This window comes from Magnolia sinica, chromosome 14 (assembly GCF_029962835.1).
Source record: "Magnolia sinica isolate HGM2019 chromosome 14, MsV1, whole genome shotgun sequence".
NCBI lineage: Eukaryota > Viridiplantae > Streptophyta > Magnoliopsida > Magnoliales > Magnoliaceae > Magnolia > Magnolia sinica.
Window position 1 is genome coordinate 61760330 of NC_080586.1, and position 21697 is coordinate 61782026.

The 21697-nt window shown below is 39.0% G+C and overlaps 1 protein-coding gene across 2 annotated transcripts in view; it reads right to left on the reverse strand.

Moving 5' to 3' along the window:
• Positions 1 to 10774: 10774 nt before the first annotated feature.
• The window catches only part of LOC131225896 (villin-2), a 55290-nt gene continuing 44367 nt past the window's right edge, over positions 10775 to 21697 (reverse strand). Inside the window, exons 20-24 of one of the 2 annotated variants that reach the window (XM_058221500.1) lie at positions 19742 to 19807; positions 12918 to 13164; positions 11779 to 12011; positions 11229 to 11344; positions 10775 to 11117 (exon numbers count right to left, since the gene is read on the reverse strand). In XM_058221500.1, coding sequence (XP_058077483.1) covers positions 11231 to 11344; positions 11779 to 12011; positions 12918 to 13164; positions 19742 to 19807 — 660 coding nt within the window. In that variant the 3' untranslated portion in view covers positions 10775 to 11117; positions 11229 to 11230. Of the gene's footprint in view, positions 11345 to 11778; positions 12012 to 12917; positions 13165 to 19741; positions 19808 to 21697 lie in introns of both variants that reach the window. The other variant, XM_058221499.1, reaches the window with a different exon arrangement.

The window sequence follows — 21697 nt, forward strand, 5'->3', positions numbered from 1 at the left end:
ACGCTTGAGAATATATATCAATGGTGCAAATCCATGATTTTCTAATATTTTATATCACTTATTAAAATATTTAAACTGTTTTATCTTCAGATTAGGCTGACCATAGTGCTCAGATCCTAGTTGTGTTATCCAAGTCATCATGATTTTGGAACATTAACCTATGTGTGGAACTTTGAAGCTTGGGTTTTATTTTATTCAGTTGAATTACATTCATTCAAAAATCCCAAAATCAAATCATCGGTTTAGTTTTTATTACTTAGTTTATTTTGTATTTAATTTTTTCCTTCTCATAATTTATCTCCTCGTGGGATCGACCCTGTATTCACAGGATACTACTTACGAACCTCTGCACTTTGAGGCAAGCAATCAAATAGATTGTATTTAGAGTTCACATATTTTTTTTAAAGACTATTTATGCTCTTAGTTCATTGCATACTTTTCATATCAGCACAGAATGTATTTCTTTCATAAACTAAAATCCATTTTTTCTTTCTTTAAACAAATCATGCAGCCACTTATTGTGTATTAAATCATACTTCTCAAGCATGTTATTCCATGCAACTAAAAACTCTTCCTCATCCTCATAATCATACACGCACGTATTAAAATCATATTCAAAACTTTTTGAAGTTTTAAATCCATCATTAAGATGTTTCATAGCATTTTGGTAGATGTGTTAGATCCATAAACGATAATATGTTTCTGGCATCACTGAAGCTATTGCATTAGCCATTATAGCATCTTGGTCAGTCAAGAATGTCATTGGTTGTCTTCTAAACATCGGACTTAAAAATGTTTGAAACAACCACTTGAATGATTCAAATTTTTGATCGTGTAGCAAGGCCCCACCGAATATTATAGTTTGCTTATGATAATTTACCCCAATAAATAAGGCAAATGACAGTCTATAGCTATTTATCTTGTACATGGTATCAAAGCAAACTATGTCGCCAAAAACATTATAATCCATTATTAACATCGTATCTATCCAAAACATATTCGTGATTTGATCATCTTCTTCTACTTGTATTGCATAAAAGAAATATTGATCATCTACTTGCATTTTTTGAAAGTATTCTAGAATAACTCTTGCACCACCCTTTTCAATTGCTTTCATTCACTTTCTCTGTAAGTAATTTTTGTGATCGATAGGTGTAAAACCTAGATTCTCCCGACCTCCAGCTCGTTACTCATCAATTCTCTAGCTGCTTTGGTTGTTATTCCTGAAGCATCCGCTATATCTACTTCAAGTTTTTGTTCATCAATCAAGCATCTTTGTGACCTTAACATGTGCACCTTTGGTGTAACAACTTGAAGGTTATGCTCTACCACAAACTTAGTCACACAATATTTTCCATTCACCTGAAGTTTAATAATCATGCTTGCTAAATATTAAGTTCTTGTAATTGGTTAGATAAACTTCGGCCAATCAATATGTTTTCTTTTGCATCTTCGACCTTCTTTGGAACAACAAAAATGCCTCTTAATTATGACACTATCATCGGATTTTTTTATCCTTGACTTTCGAGTACTAAAACCCTTCTTCCTAGCATAACTATTGTAAAACTCGTATGTATTATCGTCAGAAATAAATTTCATTCCTAGTTTTGGTTCTTCATCTAACTCATCATCTTTACTGACTAGTAGATCTCGTCTTACTTCATATTCATCTACTTGTTGGTTTGCATCTTGATCATCAATTTCCATATCAAATTCTAACCTTTGATATAGCTGAGAACATGCTCAAGTCTTGAAGATATCATTATCCATTTCATCAATTAACCTTCAAAAGAAAAGGGCATTTAAATCATTCACCATTCAAAAAATCATTTATAATATATAATATGTATATGAGGATCTAACCATTTATTATATGTATGATTTTAGTTTTACTTCTCGTTTTATTTGGTAGCAACAATGCACTTGATTAAAAAAGAATTAGATTATTTAAAATTAAAAAATTACTAAATATTGCCATAAACATAAAAATGTCTAAGTGTCATATGATGCATATAATTAAACCTTTCTACCATCCAATATATAAAGCAGGGCCCACCAAAATATAATATAACCCAAATGAGTAAAATCAATTGACTCTCCAGTGAGGACCATCACAACAGGTCATGCCTAAAAAATTAGATTATAGAAAATGCAAATTTCAATAAGAATCTCTTTTGATTATACAGTGAGCTCTCCAGTGAGGCCCATCACAAATAAGTCATGCCCTAAAATTCTCCTCTATCACAAAGAGGGCATGCCCATAATGATTGATGGATTTTTCTTTTACCAACTGAATTTCGAATAGGCCACTAATCAAATGGCTGGGATTATATATGAAAGGAGAGAATTTTTACTAATCTCAATTTCAATCTCAATCCCAAAACCCTAATTGCAATTGCATTTCTAAACAAGAAATTCTAAATTCTAATCACAAAAAACAAAATCCTAATGCATTTCTCAAGAGAAAATTCCTAATTTCAAATCTCTAATCTAAGCATGTAAATAAGATGAAGAAGAAAAAAATCTAAGGTAGAAACCCTACCCGTTACATGCAGAGTACGATGAGAGCTCCATCAAGATAGTGGCCTGCAAATGGGTTGCAATGGAATGGTGTTGGAGAAAAATGGGACAAGATTGATAGGGGAACACTGTTAGAGAAACAGGGGGCAAGATTGATTAAAGAGAGATAAGAGAGATAAGTCGGGAGAGAAAGAGAGGGAGGGTTTGGGTTGTTGAGAGACAAAGAGAGAATCGGAAAGAGATCACATGGATAAGGAAAGAGGGAGAGAGAGCAGAGAAAAACGTAGAAAGCGGAAGAAAATGAGAGGTTTGGGGCTTTTTGTTAACCCGAGTGCAAATGCGAGCTAACGCCTCCGTTTGTTGATATGTCCTACTGCCCTCTGACATAACCGCTCTCCACCAATATAGGGGCCACATGTCTAGCCTGTCCTGAGCTCACGGGGGTAGTACCTAATCCGCGCTCGTTACTAGGATGTGATCATGTGCTTGTGGCCCACCTGAGTCTTGTGATTTCATCATTTCCAGGCAAAGTTTATAATTCAACGGGTTTATTATAACTATTGTGTGTTACATATGTACACTAATTAGAGATATTGAAGTTGATTCAATAATTAAATTCAAATCCTTGTAAATATATTATGTATAGTTACCTTAGTTTTTTTTGGCATTTTGAATTCATGGTGCCAAACCTAGCCAGGGGATTCCCAAATCTAGGGATCCCAATTCCAAGTATTCCCAAATCCAGGGAGTTTGGTGCGGCCCACCCAAGGTGTGGATCGGACTCAAATTTAAACCAATGTCCTAAAATGATATGGGAGAACAGATGGACGGCATAGATGAAGCACATTCATCAAGATGGGTCCCACTCGACCCCAGTTGTTACCAAAAGGGGCAGCCCTTGGCCCGTTATTTCCCTCAGTGTATTCCACTTGAGATTTGAATTTGCCTAATTTTCGGGCCACCGACCTAAAATGATCTGGCAAAATAGATGATCGGCGTAGATGAAACATATACACCATGGTGGGTCCCATGGGTGGGCCCCTACTCCCTGCCCAAGAAGGGCGTTCGCCTCTCTGGGCGTTAGGCACAACGCCCAAGTGGCTCTCCTCCTCCTTTTTCTTTTTTTTTTTTTTTTTCTTATTTGTGTTTTTCCCCACCTAGGTGGGGCCCATCTGAAGGATCCAATCCGTCCATAGGATTGGCCAACTCTCATGGCCTAAAATAGCCTAGAGAAATAGGTGGACGGTGTGGATCTCACAAATACATCAAGGTGGGTCCCACAAGTGGGGACACCACTCGCCATGTCCCAGGTAGGACACCTAAAATGATCGAGACAATGACGATTCCACCCGAGTTTAAGATCTATAATTAATGAGCATGGAGGAGAGGTGATAATTATTGGTAGGCAGAAGAAAGCACTTATCTTAAAGCTAGCTAATGCCCCATCCACCTCATCCATCCATATTATCTCGGAGATTGAGTTAGCTTCGCTCCTTTTAACCTATCTCTCCCTCTCTCTTTTTTTTTTTTTCTTTTTTCTTTCTTCATCCCTGGCCCAGTGTGTGGGGTCTTTCCTTTACCTAGGATGTGGGTTCTTTCCTTTATCCGGGGCTGGTTCTCTTTTTTTTTTTCTTAGGCCCGGGATGTGATTGCCTCCCTAATTTGGGGTGTGGGTTTCTTTTTTCATTTTTCCTTCTCTTTCTTTTTTCTTTCCTTTCATTTTCATGGCCCGTGTGTGGGCCTTTTTGTATTCTTTGGGTTGCGAACCCTTTTAGAAGAAATAAAGAGTTATACTTACCTTTCAAAAGAAAAAAGCTACGCGTCCTAAAACTCTCTCAGGTAATATATTTGAACAAGGTGTGAGAGAAATTCGTTATGGTTGACTCTAATAAATGTGATGTGCCTTTTAGGCACAACATTATTCTCTTTTAGATACTGAGACCCCTATGGAGTGAAAAGCTATGGAAAATGTTCCCTACAATTCTACTATTGAAAGCCTAGTGTATGTTATGTTGTGCACGAGACGAAATATTTCTTTTAGAGTGGTAGTGGTTAGTTAATACCAAAGCAATTTAACCATGAATTATTAGACAACTACTAAGCATATCATAAAGTACTTGTACAGGAAGAAGCTCATCCTAGTTTATGGGCATGCAAATCTATCCATAGTCAGATACACTAATGCAAACTTTTCGGCAGATTCTAATGTTAGGTGATAGACTAATGGGTACATTTTCTCAACGGTAGGTGGTGGTATTGTTACTTGGTGTAGTTCTAAGTAAAAGTGCATCACAGATTTTACCATGGAGGCAGAGGATGTGGCTACAAGCTAAGCATTTAAGGAAGTTGTATAGCTTAAGAATTTTGCCTCAAAACCACGAGTTATCCTAGGAATTGATAGGTCGTTGCTTTTATATTGCAATAAAACTAGTATAGTTGCATAGTGCAAGGAACCCCAATATCATGGGAAAGCCCAAGCATGCCGATAGGAAGTGTCACATTTTGCAAGGCTATGTGGAGGACAATCAAATTGAAGTTATATGGGTAACATCAACAAATAATGTTGCAGGTCCTCTGACTAAGGTGTTGTCTATTCATCCTTTTAGTGCTCAGGTTCACAGTATGATGCATGTAAAGGTTGATTAGTTTTAGGGCAAATGGGAGATGGATGGTGGTGCACCCTGAAAACTAATGTTATGTTACCTTTGACCTAGTTTATATGCATGAATCATTCCTCCATTTATTGGCCTACTTAATATTTGTGGAATGTGTTTATTCATATGGGTTTAAGAGGGTTTCCTTCAGTTGTCCTTGCATCACTTGAGATTGGACACAATGACCATTGGCAAAGAGAGAGCTGTGCTTCATGGATCTGAGTGTGCCATGACCACATAGGTTTTAGGACAAGCCTGTGATATTCCATGAGTGATCTCTTGTTTAAGATGACTGACTTGGCATCAAGATGGAAAGTCTCCACAATTGAGTATGACTTGGTGCAGGTATGTCTTAGCCCTATCCCACATGATTGTGTAAGTACCGTGCCATAAATACAGTACCTTTGTGGAACTTAGGTCACCTACATTGCCAGGATCGACGAAAGGTATTTAGACTGGGGACCCATCATACTCCGAACAAAAATGAAATGTAAATACACTAGCTCCATCAAATCACTAGATCTAAGGATGTGTAGATGGAGAGGTGTTGATCAGACTTGCTTTTGATCGCTTCATGAGGCTTCCGCATGGCCAATAAAAGTGGATGTGGCTGGGTTCATTCATCAAGATCATTAAATGACCTAACATCTCATTGAAGTTATGAGCTTTGATAAAGTAGTATGGTAGAGAAGGATTCATGTAGCCACCACCAATTGGTGGGGATAAGGCTTAAATGATGATGATGAATAATTAGATACCTGCATATGATGTATGTTTTATGCATCTGCTAATTGGACCAAGCTAGTGTAATTTTATAACCCCATTTTCATTATTAACCCAAGTGTGGTCATGCGAAGTCGGGCTTAGCAAGGCTAGGCTTGGGTTTGATGAATTTTAAGTGGGCTGGATCGGGTTGGGCCATAGGGTAATGGGTCAAGTTTGGTCCGAAAATCATGACATGTTTAATAAATGGGTAGGTGAGTCGGTCCTAAACTAAACTTGACCCATACCAAACCCAATCCATTGCAATCCATAGTATTCCTGAATGACCATTTTCTTTATTTTGGGTCATAGTTGATAAGAGTATAGGGATTGAAAAGAATGCTGCTCATAGAATTCAAGCCAGGTGGGGAGGCAGATTGGGGCCTACCCCTTTTGCCACAGACAGGGGCTCTGAGGGGCCACCGTGATGTATAAGTTTTATCCACACTGTTCATCCATTTTTCCATATCATTTTAGGGTACAATCTAAAAAATGAAATAGTTCCAAGGCTCAAGTGGGCCAGACAGTGGGGGTTAAACACCTACGGTTGAAAACATTTTGGGGCCACAGAAGTTTTGGATCAAGCTGATATTTGTGTATTCCCTTCAACCACAGGTTTGATAGAAATTAACCACGACAGTGGACCCTCAGAGCCCCTTTCCGTTCCAATCCAGGGATGTTGGGGGTGTACCGAACCTTTCTTTTATTTGATCACAATGTAACAATCAAACTAAAGGTAAAATTTTATAAGATAACTGGAAGAGCAGCCATTCTTTTTGGCCCACAATATTGAGCAGTAATGGAACAACGTGAAGTTAAAACCAGGATGTTGAGATGAATCTATGGCAAGACAAAAAAGAAAAAAAGAAAAAGAAAAAAAGATAGGGAACTTTGAACAGCGAAGTAGAGCCAAACTGCGCGAGGTTACACTAGCATTCTTGGGATTCTATATACACACACACACACACACACACACACACGTGGGAAAAGGTTCTAAGCGGTCGAGCTCATGGGAACTTCCCATGAGGTCGAGTTGTGTGGGCCCACCATGATGCATGTCGAACATCTACCCCATCAGTTAGATGCATCATTCCACGGTGGGCCTAGGGCTTAAAAATCAAGTCAATCCATGACTTGTTGGGCCACACCATATAGAAAAGTTGAGAGGAGTTACGCTCCATTAAAACATTCATAATCATTTGTTGGGCCCACCGAGATGTGGTTCACAAATTCAGCCCATCCATTATATGTGTCCCACTTGGATGAGGGATCAAACCAAGTTTCAGATGCATCCAAATTTCAGGTGGGGCCCACCAAGTACTTTTATATGTTATAGGCATGTCTTCAATTGATTTTAGGTGGTATGGCCCATCTAAGTTCTATATACAACAGATTTTTGACATATCTCATAATTTAAAGGGGACCCATCAAATGCACAGTGTTGATGTATGACATACATCATGGTGGGGCGCACACAGCTTGACCGCTTATATATATAGCCAAATGCTCACCTGCGCACCATTTGGCACAGAACTCATGCCAACTTTTTTGAAAACTCATCATACATGATATACATGATATGACTCTAAAATCTGAATTGTCCACATGAAGTAGAACCTCATGAAACTCCTTGGGCCCAATTTTTACTTTGATCCAAAACTTTGGTGGGCCATGAAAAATGAAAACAGTTACCTCCCTTGATTTGCATTTCTCTTTTCTATAACCCACTAAAATTTTAGATCAGGGTGAAATTTGTTCCCTCAGATTTTATGGGATTCCACATCACATGGACCGTTCGGATTAGATGCGCATAACACGTGTGCAAAGGGGCTTACCTGCGTTGGTGAACATGACTCTCTCTCTCTCTCTCTCTCTCTCTCTCTCTCTCTCAGAGAGAGGAATGTTCACCCGCACACCCCCGTGCATATGTGTCATGAGCACAGAATCTGAACGGTACATGTGATGTGGCATCTCTTGAAACCTCAAAAGCCCATCTTTCGGCCCAATACAAAACTTTGGTGGGTCCCTTAATTTGCATTTCTCTTTGCTATGGTCTACTAGATTTTTGAATAAGGCTGAAAATTAGGCCCATAGAGTTTGAAGGGGTGCTACAAAATGTGGACTGTTCAGATTATGTGGCCATGACACTTGTGCAAAGGTGCGCAGATGAGCATTCCTCTCTCTTTATACACACACGTGCAAAGGTGCACAGGTGAGCATTCCTCTCTGTAGATGAATGTTCACCTACGCATTAGTTCTCACAAGAACTCCTGAGAACTTTTTCCGAACTCGTCACACCTGATGTTGACCTAAAATCTAAAATCTGTAGATGAATGGCAAAAGAGAGAAATTGTTTCCTTTTTCCATGGCCAACCAACATTTTGGATCAAAGTGAAAGTCGGGCCCTAGGGGTTTTATGGGGTGCTGCATCACATGGATGGTTCAGATTTTGGGCCCACATCACGTGTGATGAGTTTCAAAAAGAACTGGTGCGCATGTGAGCATTCCTCTCTCTCTCTCTCTCTCTCTCTCTCTCTCTCTCTCTCTCTCTATATATATATATATATATATATATATATATATATATGGAAAAAGTTCTATACTGTCGAGCTCATGGGAACTTCCCATAAGGTTGAGCTATATATATGGAAAAGGTTCTACACGGTGGAGCTCATGGTAACTTCTCATGAGGTTGAGCTGTGTGGGCCAACCACGTACAAAAGTTGAGAAGGGTTACCCTTCCATTAAAACATTCATAATCATTTGTTGGGCCCACCAAGATGTGGTTCACAAATCCAGCCCATCCATTATGCGTGTCCCACTTGGTAGAGGAGTTAGACCAAGTTTCAGATGCATCCAAATTTCAGGTGGGCCCCACCAAGTGCTTTTATATGATTTAGGCATGTCTTTATATGATTTTAGATGGTATGGCCCACCTGAGTTCCGTATACAGTTGATTTTTAGGATATCCCATAATTTAAAGGGGACCCATCAAATGCATGGTGTTGATGTTCGACATACATCACAGTGGGGCCCACACAGCTCGACCTCATGGGAAGTTCCCATGAGCTCGCATAGAACTTTTTCCCACACACACACACATATATATATGGGAGAAGGTACTATAAGGTCAATCTCATGGGAACTTCCCATGAGGTCAAGCTGTGTGGGCCACACCGTGATGTGTGTAGAAAATCAAAGAAAATGAACACCGTTCATTTGATGGGTCCCCTTTAGGTGATGGGATATCCAAAAATGCTCCGTATACAGAACATGGGCTATAACATCTAAAACCTATAGAAGCACTTAGTGGGGCCCAACTGAGTTTTGGATGTGGTTGAAACTTTGTCTAACCTCTCATCCAAGTGGGCCACACACAATGGATGTGCTGGATTTGTGAACTAGATCTCAGTGGGCCCAATAAATGATTATGGATGTTTTAATGGGAGGGTAACCCCTCTCCACTGTTGTATGTGGTGTGGCCCACTTAAGTCCTGGATTGACTTGATTTTTAAGCCCATGGCCCACTATGGAATGGTACATCTAACTGATGGGATAGATGTTCAACACACATCAAGGTGAGGCCCACACAACTCAACCTCATGGGAACTTCCCATGAGGTTGCTACCGTTTCCCATATACATACATACTGCATAGTGTTCTATTACAGCTAAATAAATAAAGGTATAAATCTCTACATTGTAAATGTAAAATTGCATTGACTTGATCAATAGTAAGAACAAAGAAATTTGGGTCACTAAAAAAGCAATCTGGATTGCAAATGACCCACAATCCAGAACCTAAAATGGAGGAGGTTTTGCAATTTAGGGGTAGCCTGTAAACAGATTACCACTTAAAAGCAAAACCGAATAGCATGTAAACAGATTACACCTGAAACTCTTTTCAGGTGTAATGTGTTTACAACTAAACAATTACAAGCATCCAAATGACCTGATAGCATTGAGGTACATTGGGTCATTGCTAAGGCTGTATATGAGTCAAGCTAGCTCGAAAAGCTCACTTGACTCAGCTCGATTCAGCTCGGATTGACTGCCACCGGTCACCATCCTGCGCCCGCCCAAGCTCAGCTCTTTGCCTCTCTCTCTCTCTCTCTCAACCTGACTCTCTCTCTCTCTTTGCCCCCAACCTGACTCGTCTCAGCCCACTCGTCGACTCAAGAGCAGATTTGGGTCGGGTCAGGCGCTGGGTTGACATATGAACAAGCTCGACTCAACTTGAACCACTAGCTCAACTCGAGATCAACTCAAAAGCTTTGGCAAACAAGCCAAGCTTCAATGTTGAGCTGGAGTTCAAACTCGAGTATAGCACGGACGAGTCAAGCCGAGCTTCAATGTTGAGCTCGAGTTCAAACTCGAGTATAGCACGGACGAGTCAAGTCAAGCTTGGCCCAGCTCACCTCGACTCAGCTCGATGTACAGCCCTGGTCCTTGGTGTAGAGGCCCACAAGCATTTCAACAGGAGCTTGTGGTTCCTGTACCCATTGTAGTGAAATCCCACTGTGGTGTGAGTTACACTAACGTGATAACATGACCATCAATTAGCAAACACTTGGTGGACAGTCCCACTATCCCAAAATTGACAACGGATGCTCCACAAATCAGAGATTAGAATTACTCTCAATCTGATTTTTCGACACAGCCTATCTACAGCTGATGACACTAGAAATTAGAATTGTTCTCCCAATTTGATTTTCAGACTACGGCCCATCTACAGTTATTGACACGGTGGACGTTTTAATTAGAGTCATTACCATCCACTGACTACCAAAATATCAAGCATCCCACCGCTTAAGTATCAAATCACACCGTCCCAAAATCCGCATAATCATCATCATTTCTTTTTTATACATGATATGACCAACAAGAACATTCCAACAATGCCCAGCGAGAAAGAAATATGAACTCCCCACCCCTGCAATGAATCATTGTTCCATTAATACATATACACACCTCTTTTCAGCAAACAGATGAAAGAGACATAACCGTTACTACCCAAACATGTGGGTTCCCCCTATCACACATACTAAGCAAACCAGCGAGCAACCTAAGGCCCATCTGCTCGCATAAAATAAAAGAATGGCCTACTGCCGTTCAACAAAAAAAAAAACACTCCCGGCAGGCACAAAACGAGCAGCAGTCTTGTCATCTGAAAAACAGCAAACTAAAGCAATGCAAGCATAATAACCATTAACCACATCTCAACGAAAATCCACCAAGGAATAAGAAATGAAAGGAATAGTAGAAACAGTCGTTTGATCCTTTTGTATCCCACCCTTAGAAGAGATCGGCCTTCCTTTTCTGCATATCCTGCTTCCACTTTGGCTGTCGATAAAATGCTTCTTTCTTCATCCCCAACACACTCTCGAACTCGGCATCAGATAGATAGGCCTAAGAAACAAAAGATTGATAACGTGGATTACCATATGTTTCGTGTTGAAGGGTGATTAGTCAAAATCAGTTTTTATTTTTAAAAAAGCTAAAGGGAACACATCCCCAGAACCAGACCATTCATCGATAACATCCCACCATAAATCAGTTACATTTGAAAAAAAAATAAAAACAAACAGACCCTCACTCGTCCGGTGTGGCCTGTATATACAGCAGAACCTTTTAGATAAAGTCTGTATGGAGTGAGCATCCTTCACATTCTCCACAGACATTATTGAGAATGGGTCCACTTAATTCGACCACAGACACTCATTGGCTTTAGAAATGGGCCCACCCATTTTTAGAGGAGGATCAAAGCAATATATGCGATCTCCTTTATTTCCTCTTGAGAAAGAAAAACATGTAAATATATTAATTGTGAAATAAGCACAAACCTCCCTTCGCTTGTAATCAATCCCACTAGCTGGGTTGGTGGACTTTGCTTTCACACGCTCATAACTGAATGTACTTCCGCCTCCGTTCTCATCGGATGGTAACTCCTTCGGTGTCAAATCTTCTCCACTGCTTTCAGATCCAGATGGAGATCCTCCTCCCTCTATGGTCTCCTTGTCAGCTGAAACTTCTTGAGTATCCTCCACCGTGGGAGAACTATCACCCTTCGTCCTATCTGCAATAGTAATATAGAATGTCTTTAGTTTCAAACTTAAAAAAGTACATGAAAAACATAGAGCCCACCTGCATCCCATAGAACAGCCCAAAAGACAACTATTCTGAATCAGCCAATGACTATCTCGGATTGAGGAATTCCTTTCATCATTTTTACTAGGTGTTAAAACAAAACCAAAAGATAATTAAAAAAAATAATAATAATAATAATAATAATTAAAAAAAAAAAAATTTTGAAAAAAAAAAGAAGGAAGGAACAAAAGCCGCGAAAAATGGGTGTGATTGTTGTTTCGAGGTCTTCTTCAATACCAACTGTTTAATATAATTCCCTTCCCCCCCCCCCCCCCCAAATTACTGTTAAAAACTGTTGATCTGGTGACCCCACTGTGGTTGGCCACTCGCAATAAAATTTCTCTTCAAAGAATTCTAACAATCGATTTGTGGCTTGCAAACGAATGTTTGAGGAAGTGTAGGCAGTGTCCCATATGCAAAGTGAAAATGCCAACCCATTGAACCATGGAGGAGATCTTCAGTGTTGTTAAACCACAGTGCAGCCCACCAGATAAATAATCTGGATCACTGAACAGGCCCCCACCTCTATGTCATGCTGACCTGAACTAAAAGAAAGATATTTCAGGCTTAGCATATTTCATAAGCACGTGTGAAGATAATTCATGTAATCCAACAACAGGCAGTCAATAACTTGCATGAAGGTAGTTTGTGAGAGCATCTTTTCAGTCTGATAAAATCAGGACATTTTGGACCCCTACTAAGAATGCTTATGTCATTTGGAAAGAATGAGCTCTTTTTTTTCTTTTCTTTTTTCTTTTTTTTTTTGCAAGCATCTTCGAAATAAACAAATATCACTACAATTCACATCTAAACAAATATCACATCAGGGAACTACCGGATGGATCAGCTGAAGGACTTCTGCTGACCCGTGTGGGAGAGGCGTCCCCTGCCTTCTTTTGTTCTGCTGTAAGGACTGACGAGAGAGCTGCTACTGCAGCTGCCCTCTGTGATCCCTGGCCTGAACTAGATGGCTTTGGACCTGAAGTTTTGGATCCAGAAGATGGATTGAATGCAGAGGACAAAGCAGCCAAAGCCGAAGCCCGTTGAGTTGGTCCACTCGAACCATTAGATTTATCATGGCCCTGCAGTAAATTCACAAGCAGTAACTAGAAAGTAAATCAAACCCACCAAAAGCAAAACTCAGTCTCATTAGGAAAGGGCACAGCATGAAGATCATTGTTTTTTTTTGTTTTTTGTTTTTTTTTTCTGGTTAACCAATGATGCCAAGGATATTGGATCATTCAAAGAAGCAAAAGATAAATGCCAGGATAGAGGCATGAAAAATAAACAACATTCAGCAATGACTTGCTACCTAAATCTATATCGATCTTCTCGACATCCGTTTCAATCTGTACTGCAGACAATGCATATGTTAGAGTACAGCAGAAATCCCCTAGATATATGGCATAAGTACAATTGGCTGAGATATCTCGAAAAATATCGGTAGGGGTGTCAACAAGCCAAGTCAGGGTTAGTCCGAGCCTAACCCGATAATAGAACACCAGGCCTGAGTCTGAGATAAGCCAATTCTACATCCAATCACAGCTTATCGAAAATTTACCAGGCCCAATACCGACCCAATTAAAATTTCATTAGGACTAAGTAGACCCTACGTGCATTTCCTATATGTACAAAATGTTACAAACTGCTAATATATCTTAAATTTCTTGAGGACTGGAATTTGCAGGCGAAACCCAGTGGCACATTGTCTGGTCAGTCAATCAAACGAATAATGACCTGAATCAATAGCATTCTAATATGATTATCTAGCATAGGCCCACAACAATTCTCAAAAATGATATAGGTGTTCTTAGGTTTTAATTTCTAAAATCAGCAAATATCCTTACTTCCTACCAACTAGACGCAAAATGCAGGATTAGAAATCATTTCCAGTGGCCTCCAAGAGATTTCAGCATAAAAAGTAAATTCCATTGATCTTTAAAAGATTTCCAACAATCAGAATAAAATTTCAGCAATTAGAAAATTTTAAGTGATCTTAAACTGAAGTCAAATCAGATAAGTGATCTGCAACTTCGTGATTTTAACATGATTTTAATTCAAAACTTGTTGAGTTTACAATTACTTTAAGTTTGTTAAAAGACAGAAAAGTACAACAAACAAAACACATTTGAAATAAAGTGGGTTCTAGATGACTCGAACACAAAAGGCACTTCAATCAAACAATGGATTGAAAGAGTTCTCATGCCCCAGATTCTCCTAGATTTACTACACTTTTTAAAAATAAGGTATGTTTGCTTAACAAGGTGATACATGGTTCAAAGCAAGCCACTCGAGCTTGGTTTGACAAATTTAGTGGGGTCTCGATTGGTATTGGATTATCTTATACTCGGTCAAACCACTCAGTATTCGTTAACCAGCATGTGCAAGGCATTATGCTAATATCTGTGTGCATGGCATTATTGTTATAGGTGATGATGCTGTGGGATTTATAACTTGAGGCTCCATCTAAGTAAGGTTTTGGACATTAAAGATTTGGGGCTGTTCAAATATTTTCTTGGCATTGCAGTCTCTCGTTCAAAGAAGGGAATTGTTTTGTCTCAATGAAAATATATACTCTTGATCTTTTGATTTCAACTAGTAATCTTAGTGTCAAACCTATTAATTCCCTATTATAGCTTAATAAGAAACTTCAGGCTAATGATAGACACTTATTGATTATCCTCACATGTATCAATGCTTGGTTGGTCAGTTCATATATTCAACTACTACTCATCTTCACCTATCTCATGCAATCAAATCTCGTGAGCCAGTTTATGCATGCACCTATCTCCAATCATTTAGAAGTTGTTCGTTGCATACTTCGCCACATCAAGTCTTCTCCAGGATGTGGCATTCTATTTAGTTGTTATAATCATCTGATTATTGAAGATTATTCAGATGCAGATTGCATGAGATCTCTTGATGATCATCGTTCTAAAATAGGGTATTAAACTTTTTTTAGAGGACATCTTGTTATGTGGAAGACTAAGAAGTAAATTGTTAGTGCAAGATCCAGTGTTAAGGCTAAATATCAAGCTATAGGTTTTTTTTTTTTCCTAATTTTGCCCTTTTACTTGAGGGTATTTTATGTAATTTGCATATTTTATCTTATAAATACAATAGGGTTGGACGTCCAACCTAACTGATCTTTCCTTTCTTTCAAAGCTAAATAAAAATAAAAAGCAAAGAAGAGAGCCATGTAGAGATATGCTCGAGTTTTGGTCACTAAAGCTTGAAGATTTAAACCAGCATAGTAGTAATGAATTTGAAAATTTTCCCCTTCATTTCTCGGGGGTAAGCATTTTAGTGAGGTGGTCAGGAGGGAGGAGCATCTTCTCCATGTTCAGGGCAGTTACAATTGCCCTGGGCTGTGACCAGAAAAGTGGTCGCCTGAGCCATTGCCATGCAATCATAGCATAATCACACATTGTTCAGAGTATTGATATCGTTACATGCCACTCAATGCTTAAGATCTTGAAACTCGAACAAAATAAGGGACAAATCCATCAAAACTCAAGAATTCCTTGAGCTGAATTGGGTTTCTAAGTCTTTGCTCCATAGAAATAAAAAAGCACAGAAAAGATGGGCTGAAATGTTGGTGCAGCACCTACACTAATTAGTAAGTTCATAAATTCTCACTAAGTTATCAATTCGCACAGGCTCAATTACAAGTTGATACATCACATATCTCAGATAAAGATAATTTACAATTGACTGATTCATTTTTACAGTCAGAAGAAAAAATTCAGACTAAAGCCAAAGAATTCAGAAAACAAGTTACAGGCATTGCTTTCCATTTTGTAACTTCAGTTACAAGATACAGAAATTGTCTACATAAGCTACACTTAGAAACGACAAGGTGAAAAAGATAACATGATACTGCTTAGTACCAACTAACATCATATAAACCACCATCATCATCATCCAAGCCTCATCCCAATTAATTGAAAATCGGTTACATGAATCATGTTCCCCCATTCCACTATACCAAGGGCCAGACCTTCAGTTAGACCATATGTCATCAAGTCTTTTCTTACTACCACCATCCATGTCCCTTTGGGCCTTCCCCTTGCCCTTTTAGAGCCTTCAACTCGTACTTACTCCTAAAAGACACTACACTATTTCATCCAGAATCTGAACCCCTGGTAGAGGCAAAATGTAATGATTGAGGATCTAGACCCCTTGTGGAGGCGGCTGCTACAATTTGATACAGAATCAAGCTACCAGAGTCACCTAGAAAGTATAGAAACCCATCCTATCTCCATTATTGTCAGCAAGCAGAACTGCTATTGTCTTTGTTGTGAACATAAAACTATTTTCCATCCATATATAATACTACACTTCAGTTAATAATCCACAGGTTCTTGAACTACATCTTCTGCCTTTAGTCAGTAAGTGTAGATTGTAAAACAGTTCAACTAACTTCATGACAGTTGTACACATTCTTTGTACTGCAGAATCCTAGGACACCCAAAGGGTATCAGCATTGCAAAAGAATGCTCAATTGTCTTCATTGTCTTTCTTTGTATTTTTCTGTTTTCTTCCTCTTTGCTTTTTGGTCATGAAGGTAGAGTAGCACATCCACATGATGCAGCCCTAGCAACCAGCACAATTGCCTACCAGCAGTTGTCAAAACACCCAAAGATGGCCAAGCCATCTACATCACCAACATAACCAGCTGCTCCTTCAACTCTTCCTATATCATTACACATTTATTCTTTCGTTTATGCTGCCTTCCTGAACCTTTATCTTAGCAACATCCAGAAATAGCACCGTGTCATCCATGCTACATGAGGTAACGGTCCATACTACATGAGGTAATGGTCCAGACATAATCATCATCACCATCCAGGTCATGGTATTGTTATTTAACTTACCGCCTCTCCTTTCTTTTGCTTCTCCAAGGGGCTGTTTGCGGTGGAGGATTTTTCTGATGGATTACCAATTACATCAACTCAGTAACTAGAGATGGTCAAAACCTATAGATTTGACAAATCCTCTCCCCTGAAAAGTTTTCCTCCAGAAACCTTGTTATTCCCCCACAATTATCATGTCAAATTAGTTTCCGCCAATGCCTTCAACTGCAAAAAACCAAAAGCCAGATCTCCTGCTAAAGTATTCTTATTCCCATGGATGAATTTATTGCCTTGGCATGATTATAGTTGCATGAAGCATGAAGTGAAGCAGCAAGAGGTTCGGGTTCAAGAGCAGAGGATTATCTGTTTCAAACTGTTAGCAATTACAAACAGCTAGGAAATAGGAGCCAAAGCGTGAGTTCAAAGGGCAATTCCAAGTGGGAGTGGCACCTGCTTAGAAGGATCATGCAACTAGAGATGGTCAAAACCTATAGATTTGACAAATCCTCTCCCCTGAAAAGTTTTCCTCCAGAAACCTTGTTATTCCCCCACAATTATCATGTCAAATTAGTTTCCGCCAATGCCTTCAACTGCAAAAAACCAAAAGCCAGATCTCCTGCTAAAGTATTCTTATTCCCATGGATGAATTTATTGCCTTGGCATGATTATAGTTGCATGAAGCATGAAGTGAAGCAGCAAGAGGTTCGGGTTCAAGAGCAGAGGATTATCTGTTTCAAACTGTTAGCAATTACAAACAGCTAGGAAATAGGAGCCAAAGCGTGAGTTCAAAGGGCAATTCCAAGTGGGAGTGGCACCTGCTTAGAAGGATCATGCAACTAGAGATGGTCAAAACCTATAGATTTGACAAATCCTCTCCCCTGAAAAGTTTTCCTCCAGAAACCTTGTTATTCCCCCACAATTATCATGTCAAATTAGTTTCCGCCAATGCCTTCAACTGCAAAAAACCAAAAGCCAGATCTCCTGCTAAAGTATTCTTATTCCCATGGATGAATTTATTGCCTCGGCATGATTATAGTTGCATGAAGCATGAAGTGAAGCAGCAAGAGGTTCGGGTTCAAGAGCAGAGGATTATCTGTTTCAAACTGTTAGCAATTACAAACAGCTAGGAAATAGGAGCCAAAGCGTGAGTTCAAAGGGCAATTCCAAGTGGGAGTGGCACCTGCTTAGAAGGATCATGCAACTAAAAGCATGATTCTACACCTTAAAAATTCAAGAAGCTCCACAGTTGCATTGGCTTAGAAAAAATTCATGAAATAATAAACAGAATTTCTTTGGTATGACTTGACGAACATCCTAGAACACCCCTTGATATCCAAATAAGACAAAAATGAGATGAAAAGCTTCACTCAAGTCTGTTCCTTGAAATCCAAATGCCGGTATACCGATAGACATCTCTCTCAATGTCTCTCACTCTCTTCTAATCCAAATCCTGGGTCATGAATCAATGTCTCCCTCCTCCTTCCTAAATTTGTCCACTACCTCCTCAGGTAAGATCATTTGGGAATGATGAATCAATGCTTGGGATACAAATCAAACCCATCCTCCTTCCCCATCACTCATACTGGTACAAATCAACACTCGGGATACGAACCCCAACCCTTCTCACCTTCTCATCTGGGCATTCAGGATACGAATTAACCCCTCCCTCCCTCCCTCCCTCCCTCGCCTCAGTACACCTTCAAAAATATACAATATAATTTGTTTATAAGTTGACATTGTATTTATATTTGAAATGACGAATATCATTATCATGAATACCAAACAGAGTAGTATAATATCATATACATGCTACTGTGTGACTCGATGCATAAATTTATAGATTATAATTAACTTACAACTTAACCATAACGCGAGACCATAAATTGGGGTTGCTAAAAAAAAATTAATAATACAGATCACAATGAACAATGAACTAACTTGTTCAAGCCGGATTGGAAATGTAGGGTTAACAATCCAGGTAATGTTGGGTACGTTCAGAACAAATTCCAGCTAAGTAATATTCCTAGTACTCAGAACCTGAGTAGATCTAGAGTTTTCTAGATTATAAGCTTAATATTAACTTGTAACTTAACCAAAAGTTTAGGACAATAACTCTGTGTTGCTAAAAATTAAAAAAATAATAATAATAATCCGGATCACAAATGAACCATGAACTAGGTCGTGCAAGCTGGAGTGGAAATGTAGGGGTTAACAATCTAGGTAATGTTGGCTACATTGACAACAAATTCCAAGTAACCAATAATCCAGATCGCAAATGAACCATGAACTAGGCCGTGCAAACTGGATTGGAAACATAGGGGTTAACAATCTAGGTAATGTTGGGTACATTGACAACGAATTCCAAGTAACAAATGTTCATAGTATTCAGAACCCAACTAGATGGAGTTTTCTAGATTATAAACTTAAAATTAACTTATAATTTAACCATAAGTGTAGGACCATAATTTTGGGTTGCTAAAAAGTACTCCAAATCACAAATTAACCATGAACTACGGTTGTGCAACCTGGATTCGAAAATTTAGCATCAACAATCCAGGCAGGCTTGGGTACATTCAATGAAAATTACAAATAACTAATGTTCCTAGTATTCAGAACCGAAGTGGATCTGGAGTAAGTCCCTCGCAAAGTGGCACATCCTTGCCTTTGTCCAAGCATCAAAGGAAACCAACTTAGATACACTGGAGTTTTACGGAACAAAGTATCATAGAAGACTATTCTTTTATCAACACAACTTTGGCATTTAATTTTGTTGTAGGAAAAATTAACTGAATCAAGCATTTACCTCCAGAGCATGAATTGCTGTTCCAAGGAGCCACAAAAGCTTCTTTTCAAATGAATTTCCTTGAGCCTGTGTTACATGGGCAATGTACTACCATTAAACTGTGATGAGAACAACATACACCAAAAACACAAGAATAAAGATGATTTTCATGCACGCATCGCGATAAATATTAGCATCATCTGTCCTTCAAGGGAATTGATTTTCAGAAGCCAATGAGAATGCAAGCCATAAGATTTAAATGGTGCAAGTGATAAGCAAAGTAATTTTATTTTTGTTTAAATTTAATTGCTAAAGGTGCAAGGATAAGTATTAAACAGCATTGAGAACTTGATATTTTATTCACTGATTTCTCACATTAAAAATCCCTTGAGTACCCCTAGTCATGAAAAGAATAAGTATGAATGAGTTGGGGAGACCCACTCCAATTCAGCCTTACCAAGTGTGAGAATTGTGGCCCTAAAAGTCTGTGTCAATGTATTTGTCATTACAAAATTACATTATAGTTCATTTTTGTTTAATTATAATGAAATTGTTAGCATGGCAAAATGTATCTGACGCAGGACAGCCCTAATTATGATGCATGCTCATGGTGATAATTAAACAGCGGAAATAAAAGGAATAAATGATATAAAATTCTAATAGTAATCATCATAACTGAGAAAATCATAAAAGAAATATGCAATGGAGCGAGCCATCACTACAACCATGAAGTATGGAATTCAATTACTACTTAGGTTGGATCCGGCGAGGGATGAGACCTCCCGATCTTGCATGGTCACACCCAATCGATCAATGAAGATCACTAGTCCGAAGAACCAAGAAGTTTCTCGGATTAGGGATTTGAGAATTTGGGGATTTAGGGTTTAGATCGGTTCTCAAGATTTTGATCGAAGAAGAATTAGCCAAAACTGAAAAATAGAAGGAAGAAAGTTATTACCTTGAGGAAGTTGGAGGGGCACAGAAGAAATTAGAAGAAGAAGATCAAGGGGAGAGAAGAAGCACCATTAGAGAGAAGAGAGGAGGGAGGCAACCAAAGGGTTTGTTTTTCATTAATCAATAGTTGAAATTCGAGTTTAGGGCTTTACCCCACTTAAATAAGCAAATAAAGACATAAAATTACTAAAATTCGAGTTTAGGGCTTTACCCCACTTAAATAAGCAAATAAAGATATAAAATTACTAAAATATCCCTAGGATAAGCAATAAAGATATAAAATTACTAAAAGACCCCTAATTAAGTCAAAAACGCGCAAATAACATAAGTATGGGAAAGTTTGGGCGCTCGGTCTTCTTTCTCCAATCTTCCTTCACATGTGTCTTCCCTAAGTGGGGTCTTCTATATGTCCAATCACATGTGAAAGGTCTTCAGCTCCTCAATAGTCGCCTATCCACAAGGACGACACTTGTGGTTGGCGCTTTCTTCGTTGGTACACCTTGAATGCACTTGTGTCCGCATCAATTCCCCTCGGGTGAGAAAAACTCGACTCCGATGAGTTGAAACTTTTGTAGCACTCAAGTAGATCTGGATCAATACCCTGCAATGCGTCGCCCGACAGCCACGTAGATTCAGACGATGGTTTGTTTTTCCACTTGACAAGATACCTTTGGAAACCTCCATCTCTCGTGGATACTATCTCGTCATCCAAGATTTCCTCAATTGCTTCTTTATGGGTAATGGGTGGAGGAGGGGGTGGAAGGGGTTGGGTAGCAAACTCAGAAAAAGGCCATGAAAGGGACGATGTATCAACAATGGGAGTATGGGCACGGACTAAATCTTCCACATTAAAAGTTGGATTAATGCTCATTTCAAGTGGAAGGTCAACCCGATACACGTTGGACCCAACCTTTTGTAATATCTTGAATAGTCCAGCACTACGGGCTTGTAATTTCTTTGCAGATCCTTGAGAGAATCGCTCTGGCCTTATTCGCACCATTACATAGTCTCCTTCTTGAAATT